Source organism: Sceloporus occidentalis, unplaced genomic scaffold, assembly GCF_023333645.1.
Source record: "Sceloporus occidentalis isolate IW3139 unplaced genomic scaffold, rSceOcc1.0.p SCAF_9, whole genome shotgun sequence".
NCBI lineage: Eukaryota > Metazoa > Chordata > Lepidosauria > Squamata > Phrynosomatidae > Sceloporus > Sceloporus occidentalis.
In genome coordinates, this window is record NW_028316989.1 from 26,033,705 (window position 1) to 26,042,500 (window position 8,796).

Below are 8,796 nucleotides of genomic sequence, written 5' to 3' on the forward strand. Positions count from 1 at the left end.
TGAGGGCAGGGAACCGTCCAATTAAAAAGATTGTATGTACAGCGCTGTGTAAATTTACAGCGCTTTATAAATAAAGGTTAATAATAATAATAATAATAATAATAATAATAATAATAAAAATTTCCCTCCGCCAGCCTCTTCCCTGACCTGCAAGCCATTCCTTGTTGCTGGGGCCAACCAGACTCAAAGGCAGGTTACAGATCGCCCGTTTGGGGCGGCCTTCACCTGCCTCCTTCCGGGGCTGAAGAAAGGGACGCTCTAGGTGCCCTTGCACGGCCCCACTACATCACAACCGCGCCACCCCGTTTAGAGGCGGCGCAGCTGTGATGTTGTAATGGCGGCCCCCGTGTGGAATGGGAGCCGCCATTTTGTACGTGCTGAGCATGTACTAGAGTTGGGGGCGTCCGGAAGGGATGCCCCTTTCTAACCCTAGTACGTGCTGAGCACGTACTTTTATGCCCATCTGTAACGGGCCAAACTTAAATACCAGGTTGAAACAAATGCTCCCTACTAAAACATCATAACCAATAGGTAGCCATACAAAATGAAAACACGAACACCAGAGACCAAATGCTTCTTTGAACTTGTGTGGGTTTTCACTGTCCATCTGGAAGCAAGCAAAGCTTGCCAGGCCTTCTCAGGGAAGGAGGGACGCTCTTGCATTCGCTCTCTGGCCCTCTGAACCACAACGCGCCCCAAAATGGAGCAGCCGTCATTTACAGAGTTCTTATAGGAGAAGAAGAAACTCCACTGACAGCCTGATCCCCAGCTTCTAAGGATTTCCAAAGGCTGAACACCCTGAAATGAAGTAGCTACCAATGAGGTCAAGTAAAATCTGTTAGTTCTTCCTCTCCTGATGTTCCAGGTGAAACCTCAGCAGCAAGATTTATGGCTTTTGGTGGGATAATTTCCCCACTCCACAAAACTCTTAAGTGCAGTACATCTGTTTTTCCTGTTTCTCTGCAGTGCGCTCTTTGATTTCTGCTCTAGCTGAAATGGGAGAAAGCACATAATGTGCGCATACAAACACACACACCAGCATATGCATAGGCATCTCCTTGTATGCTTCTTTGAGATTGTGTTGCTGCTTTTCTGGAACAAAGAGAAGGGATCCTAGTCAAACATGTGCCTGAAGGACATGCCTCTCCTCAGACTGGTCAGGTAAGGCCAAGCTGGACTCTAGAGTGCTGCTACCATTTTACTCTGACTGACTGCGACCAGGAAGAAACCAAACTCCATCTTCATCCTTAAAGATGTTAGAGCTGGCGCACTTACGGAAAGGCCGGTGCCTATCTCAAGACAGCTCATGATACAAGATACAGTTGACCCTTTCTGACCCCAAAGCCTCCAATAAAGCCATTACTGAATCCAAAAATATCCATTCAGTGGACAGGGCTGCAGTTTGTCTCTTTCTTCAAGGACAGCTGCACCACAGGACAACCGGCAGTAAACCACAATGAAGCTGGTGAGACTTACTTCTGGGGCTGCGCTCTATGTCTGAGACCCAATGTGTATCTGCCTAGGAGTAAGCTCCATTAAACACAGCCCTTATTATTATTATTAACCTTTATTTATAAAGCACTGTAAATTTACACAGCGCTGTACATACAATCTTTTTAATTAGACGGTTCCCTGCCCTCAGGCTTACAATCTAAAAAGACACTACACAAAAGGAGAAGGTAGTGGTGGTGGGGATGGGGATGAGGTCCAGCAGTCTTCTCTACCTCTGAGGCCTGGACCAAGGGAGATGGATGGGAGGGAGGGCTTGGCCCTACTTACTTCCAAGGTCACAAGCATGAGGCTGAAAAAAGTGGAGCAGTTTTATCTATCTTTACACCAGTTACTAAAATTATCATGCCAAGCAGTCCATTTTTAGACTGGCTGTGTTTCAGTGGTACTTTCAGGGGAATAATGAACACACGCACCACCTGACGCATTCATCAGTATATTACGAATTCCAGTGAAAGAGACACTCGTTACCTCTCAACTGCCAGTGTGCAATGGCAATCCCTGGACTGCTCCATGAAGAAGTATAAAAAGAGAGGAAAGAAAGGGGTCTTGCTGGCCTTTTAAGACCAACAGATCTGTTTGAGAATTCAGTTCTAGTGATTACAATCCATTACTGCAGAACCATGGTGTAGACTCTCTGGATGTGGATTTTAATTAATGGAACTTAAAACTAAAATAAATCTATTAGTCACAAAAGAAGAAAAAAGGAGTCTGATAGAGCCATAGCTGCCTCTTTGAGAATCTGTGAAGAAGGGTTTCAGGTCAAATGTCTGACTGGACTTTTCTTAAAGGCTCCACAGGCCCCACCATCTTTAGCAAAGAGGTTTAAGAAGGCCTCCTCCCTTTCTATCTCCTCTCCTTCCTCTCCCCAAGCTTCTCCTAGATTTTCACAGCTCTCTTCAGTATTAAGATTATTATTATTTGTTAAATGGTAAAATCAGGGTCAACTTTTAAATCCATGACTGGTAGCTGGAGCAGAGTCTGTGCATCAAGAACTAGCAAAATAAATTCAAAAAGTTCTTACTACCAGTGTTTATATGTTGCTCTGGCCTTTATTCAAGAGAAGACTGATGCTGGTCTCAGTATTGCCAATCTGAAGTATGGAAAAGCCAAGTGCCCAGTAAAACATACCATCAGCCTTTTCATGTTCAAGGCATGATCTTCCACTGACTTTGTCTGCTCCACTAAGATAGACGTATCTCAACAAAACTAGTGTTTTATTCCCTCTAACCAGAGTAGACTACTAGTGTGAGGCGTAAGCCATGAAAAACAGTGTGATGGAGTTTACCTACAAGGATGATGGAACCCCACCTGGCCCTCTTTTCCAAGCTTACAGCAAGAAGGAACCTGAGGGCAAAAGGGTGGAATGGGCCCCGATCACGGAGCAACATGGCAAACCCAGTCAAGAGCGCTTGGTATGTCACTGGAAGGGCTCCAACAAAAGTTGTGTCCGTTTGCCAAGGAGACGCTAGTTTAAATTAGACACGCAAAGCAGGAAGCCCAGTCAGGAGGCAGGATAAACAAGGCCACAGTAGACATTCAGGGGACAGGAGCAGTCTCCCAGCCCAGCCCACAGCGGGCCTCCCATGCCAGCAGAGGCGAGCTGGAACTCCCAACTCCCCTCCAGATCTGCTGCCTTGGAAACTGAGTCCAACTAAGAAACACCACTGCTTCGAAAGTGCAGGCAGGGGTGTGTGGGGCTGGTTAACAAATAGGCAAAACAGCTATCACCTTTTGTATTACCAGCTAGCCAGCCCAAGCACTCCTAACATCAGGCACTACCTCTCCATGTTTGCCACAGAAGACTGAGAGTGCAGCATGCCTAGTTACTCTGCAAAAGTGAGGCCAGCAGTCATCCACATTCGGGGCAGTGGGAGGAATGACACACGCTTGACAACTGCTCAAAATCTTCCCAGGTTTACTGAAAGACACTCAGTGGTTAACCATCCCAAGTGTGCTTTCTTGTTTAACTGGTGTCTCCCTGCAAACTCCAGGAAGATACCAGCTATGTCTTTTTAGAACAGGCTCTGAGACACATGGATGCTTCTGCTGAGGCAGGGGCCACCACAGAGGAAGCACCACCAAAACCCTCGTAGTGAGCACCTGCACCAGTATGGATCCTCTCTTCCCTGCTGCATTGGTTTTGCCTCACAAGTCTATTTAGTTCTGTTTAACCACAGCTCACAAAATGCTACACAACCCATCAATCAAGGCATGCTCCACAGCAGCACTTAGCAGGAAAGCATGCTGTGATTTAGTTTGATCCAACTTTTGGGCAGTAGAAAGCAAACACCTTTTCTTCATGCCTGTAAGAATTTTTAACAGCTTTCACAAATCCAGAGGTATGACTTATACAGTTTGCACCAAAGAAAAGGCAGGACTGATTGCCTAACTCGACCAACTAGTCTTGCCTAATAACTTCCAGCTTCAGGGTCTGACTCTTCACAGGTTCTCCCTGATTTTCCCCCTTCAATACTGGCAACCTGGGCGGGAGCACTGTAATACCTTTACAAAATGGCTTTAGCAGCCCAATCCCCATTTACACACGCAACTTGGTGAGCCATGTATCAACAAACCTAGGCAATCCATGCTTTGAATGCACTCATCTTACATTGCAGGTTTGTGTCTGAAACTGGACCACTTCACTGCAGGGTGTTCTCCCATCTGCAAAAGCCAGGAGGAAACAGCTAGACTGGGTGTATCCCCAAACCCTCCAGGACCTTTACATTGGATCTCCTGGAAGACATGGGGCAGGTGGCATCTAGCTAGACTGCTATGGGAAGGCAAACACACCTACATACTCGTCCATGGCACTTCAAAAGCAGCCATTCTCTTCTAATGAGCTGTACTAGGTGGCACTTGAGGACTTCTCAGTGGGCATCCAAGGGACCTGGGGTGAGGTGGGCTGGGGAGGGGAGGAAAGCTTATCACCTGACTCCCCCCCCCCCCAAATATAACACTCTGGCTTCCAGCTTCCAGGACCTCCAGTGCTTGGTGCTTCAAGATGAACCCTGAGAGGAGATGGTGCATCTCCCTTGGGCCATGCCCAGAATACCCAGCCTAGTGGCTAGTTTCAACCAAGGGAGTGCTGCTATGGCTACAAGGGCCAGCTCCTCATCCCTATGCCTCAAATCAAAGGTCCAGAACTTCTTACTAGGGTTACGGCTTCTCACAAAGTTACACAGACACCTCCCCAAAAGACTGTGGACTACAGAGAACAGAAAAGTATAACCCCCAGCAGCCAAAAACAAGTGGCTGGTACCGAGAGAAAGCAGTCACAGAGGACCTTCACACTGCTACGGTTTCTGGAGCTTGAAAGTCAAGCATGAATTTAATTTCATGACAGCTAGGCCCAGATAGCTGACGTTACTAAATGTGACTCCAATATCATCTTGTTAAATTTGAACTGAGACTCAGCATATTGTTGCACTAGGCCAGACTAACTGGAGTCAAGAAAGTATTTCCAGGGCTGTTAATTTTAAAATGAATCACAATGCTGCACTATAATTAGAGATGCCACGTATGTTTAAACAAAATGGGTTAACGGAAGGCTACTTTTCAGACATGGCTGTCCCTAAACTTTGACTTAAGGAAAACACAGTCACCAAACATGGCTTAAAATTTATTCTTTTTGTACCCTGATTCACCGAACCTACACAAGAGATATTAAGGTGCATCTGAGAACAGTGGTTACCCTAATATGTGATCTGATGGCATTAAAGGGTCTTCCCATTATTAGAGAAGCTGCCCTTTCAGCCATAACCAAGCCTTCTTACAGCAAGCAGGAAATATTTTCCCTGTAACAACAAAGGCTTTTCCTGAACCAGGGCTAGCTGGCCTGACAACAAAACCCTGTTGGATTTCAATTTAATAATAATACTCTAACCATTTAGTCAAGTAAACGCAATCAAGACTGATGAGCAGGATATAAAAAGCTGTATGTTTGGCTGAAATTTCCAGGGTTTTCCCATTTCTAGGAAAGAGGATAGCAGGTTCAGATGCTCCACTAGTCTCTACGTGGCTGAAAACAGCCAACCTAATGTTTTAGATGCATATACAGAAGCAGAGAGAATTATTGCTTCAGTGCTTAGTCTGCAGATAACAGATCTGGCATCATGGTGATAAGCAATCACAGCAATAAAGCCAATACATAATAATAAAATTTATTTAATAATAATATTATTTATTTTTAATAATAATAATAATAATAATACATTCTCTGCTTTAGGGAGGCTCTGTGCTCCGGTGGACAGCCAATGCTAATCATATCTGACCATGTCCCCCAAATGTTCTATGAAAGACAAGAAAGCGTGAAACTGCTTCACCTCTCCTGTCATCAATGAGCTCAGTAGGCTTGGAGATGTATCCCTTTGGAGTAAATCCACTTGATCTCACCTCAGAGCAGACAAGCAGAATTACATGCAAAAGGTCCCTCCTTTGAGAGACAAATACTCACCTCCAGAGTTGCCCTTGTGAGCTGATTATGGTGCCCCTGTTCCCCCTCCTTTTCAGATCCAAATTGGATCTGCAGATGAGATGTTCCTGCCCCAGGACTGTACTTCAAGCTAGATAAAAAGGGTGCCTGGAAGGATCCCAATGAAAGGCTTCTGTGGAACCCATGAGGGGTCTTGCTCCTTCGCTCAGTCGGTCTTCTTGTGGGGCTTTCGTGAAACCAGTCCTCCACACTTGGGACCCAACAAGGAGATGCTCCAGGGGAGAGTCTTAAATGTGAGTAGATTGCAACCGTGGGAGTGCTAGCCTCAGGCATAAGTTCGCTCTCTGAGGCAGGCATCCCTGGGGAGAAGTGAAACGAAATGCAAGAGCCTCCATTTGGCATTTCCTCACCCATGGCTCTACTGGAGCCATGCAGGGCCCAGGTCCTTCCCCATGAGTTGCTGTTCAAACATAGCTGCTTAATGTCTCTGCTCTCATTGGGAGGGCAGACACTCTTAGAAAGCCGAAACCCGTTTAGCACAGTGGAGAGGGAGCCTGTGGGTGTCCCCTTGTCTCTGTCATGCACTTGCTCACTAAAAGACATCCAAGGGGGATGTTCATTGGAAGGGAGTGGCGTGGGAGACACTGGGGGGGTGTTTGAAGGGCTCCTTGGGAAAATGACAAGCGATGAGCATCGCCGCAGGGGAAGCTTCTGACCTCTCATCACAGCCATCTTTGCCATCCGCTTCATGTGTTCCGAGTCTCCTTGATCAAAACCATTTCTGCCTGAAGAATCCCGTGTGGCTCCATTTCTGTGGGGCACTGTGGTGCAAGCAGCTCCTCGACCACCAGAGCCACCACTGGTCACACTGCCAGGAAGTGCGGAGCTAATTCTGGAGGGGGAGAAGGGGAAGCTGCTGCTCTCACTGATAAGGCTGCCGCTGCTGCCACCGCCACACGACCCGCAATCGCTGGTGGTAGTACTTGCGCATGACCCATAGTCACTGCCAGCACTGCTGTCAGCCCCTCTCGCACAGGCCCAGAAGCTGCTGGGAACCCCACCAACAGCCACAGTGTCAGTCAGATTGCTGCTGGTTGTGAGCTGGTTAGAGAGACCGGCCCTGTTCCCCCAGTCCCCTTCCTTCCTCTCAGAGCCAAAGGACGCCTGGTCTTCAGGAGGCACAGGGTGTGAGCCTTTTGAGGTCTGTAAGGAAATCTTCAGCAAGGCACTCCTCTTGGGCTTCTGGGAAAGAAGGGGCTGCCGGTTTGACTCCTGCATTACAGAGCCTGGGAGGGTCTGTATGGGATTTCGCTCCCCTTGGGCAGCCTGTGGGGCAGCCGCATTTGAAGCTGGCTTGCCACAAAACGTTCGCCTATCCTCTTTGTCTAAATCATCTCTAAGCATCTCAGGTAACGGGTCAGCGCAGCTTCTTCGGGTTGCAAAATGCAGTCTCAGCTGCCTTGCCATTTCTCTTCATTTCCACGGAGAGGTGGTCAAGGAGCTTTTCCTCTTGAGAAGCTGAGCAGCACTGCCTGGGCTACTTTAGGCAGTTTGTGTTGTTCGGATAAGCTCCAGAAGCACAGGTAGCAAGTGGCCCCAAAGCTTCCAGAAATTACCACGTCCTTCTCACGCCACCAATTCTGATCTGCCTGGCAAGCAGGCGGGGTGTGTGTGTGTTGCTGGGAAGCCCTTCCAAAGCACTTGATTCCCAGTGACCTTTAAAGCTCACACTGGCAGCCTTGTCTAAATCCTATGCTAACATGGACCAAGTTTTTACACAGCAAATTAACTCAACGGCAGTTCTTCCTACAGATTCCTCCAGCTGCCCTGGCTGAATGTGGGTCTGTGCTCTCTTTAAAAGTGTGCGGCCACTCATATTTTTACCCAGCAGTTTAGAGTTACAGGAAGTTGGGAGGAATGAAGTTCCACATAATTATCAAATCTAAGATTCAATTTTAAAAGATTAAACACAGCGGCAATCTGGTAAGACTGTACTCTACATAAATAAAAGAGCAAGTATACCCTGAAAGTTGGAGAGCGTTATGAAAGCAGTTACCGTGTCCATTTCAAGTAAAGCTACTGAGAAAAACAGCTCTCATTTTTGAAAGGGAGTGGGGTGAGAAGGCGAACTAGAACAAAATAAAAGCAAGGACTTTCCCTAAGAAACCAGCATTACCCAAAGAGGGTAAAACTGTTGTGCCACATTCTAACCATACATCGACAGACTGACTATATCTTACACCAAATTACCATCTGACCTGGGTTGGGGCAGAGATTGAGAGAGGCTCTTTGGATCCTTTTCACTAGTGATTGGAGAAACTCATATTTTTCTCCTCGTTAATTGAGAGCTTGAGGAGAACTTTTTAAAAAAATATTGGTTCCACAAATCTCCCTTTCAAAGGGTGATTTCTTCTCTCCCTTTCAGCAGCCAGCTAAATATTTTTCACAGATTTCTCTGAATGACAATAAAAGACAAGGCGAATAATTACGCTAATTACTTTGCATTTCAAACTCAAAAGGAAGTTTGGCAGAGGTATAAAGAACATTCCTATGCTTAAAAAAACCTGAAGGCACACACACAAAAGGGGAAAAAAGCCCAGCCTCAACAAGAAATGCTAGAAGGGACCCTCAAGGACCATCCAATCCAACCCCCTTCTGCTATGAAGGAATACATGGAATCTGCACCTCTCCCATGGTGATGCCAAGGTCTAATAATAATAATAATAATAATAATTGGCAAGGAAAGTGCAGAATATCCACACACACACACTTATAGTGTTACTGACAAAAGTGTGAAGCCGTATTTATATGTGTACATACACATCTGTGTGTGTGTGTGTGTACACACACAC

The 8,796-nt window shown here is 46.5% G+C and overlaps 1 protein-coding gene across 7 annotated transcripts in view; it reads right to left on the reverse strand.

Moving 5' to 3' along the window:
- Positions 1-8,796, reverse strand: part of LOC149307085 (E3 ubiquitin-protein ligase NEDD4-like) — a 62,854-nt gene that overhangs the window by 38,915 nt on the left and 15,143 nt on the right. The window contains exon 1 of one of the 7 annotated variants that reach the window (XM_089537997.1): positions 5,966-7,411. The exons of the other annotated variants lie outside the window; for them this stretch is intronic. Coding sequence (XP_089394123.1) covers positions 5,966-7,411 — 1,446 coding nt within the window. Of the gene's footprint in view, positions 1-5,965; positions 7,412-8,796 lie in introns of those variants that run through there. 7 annotated transcript variants of the gene reach the window in all.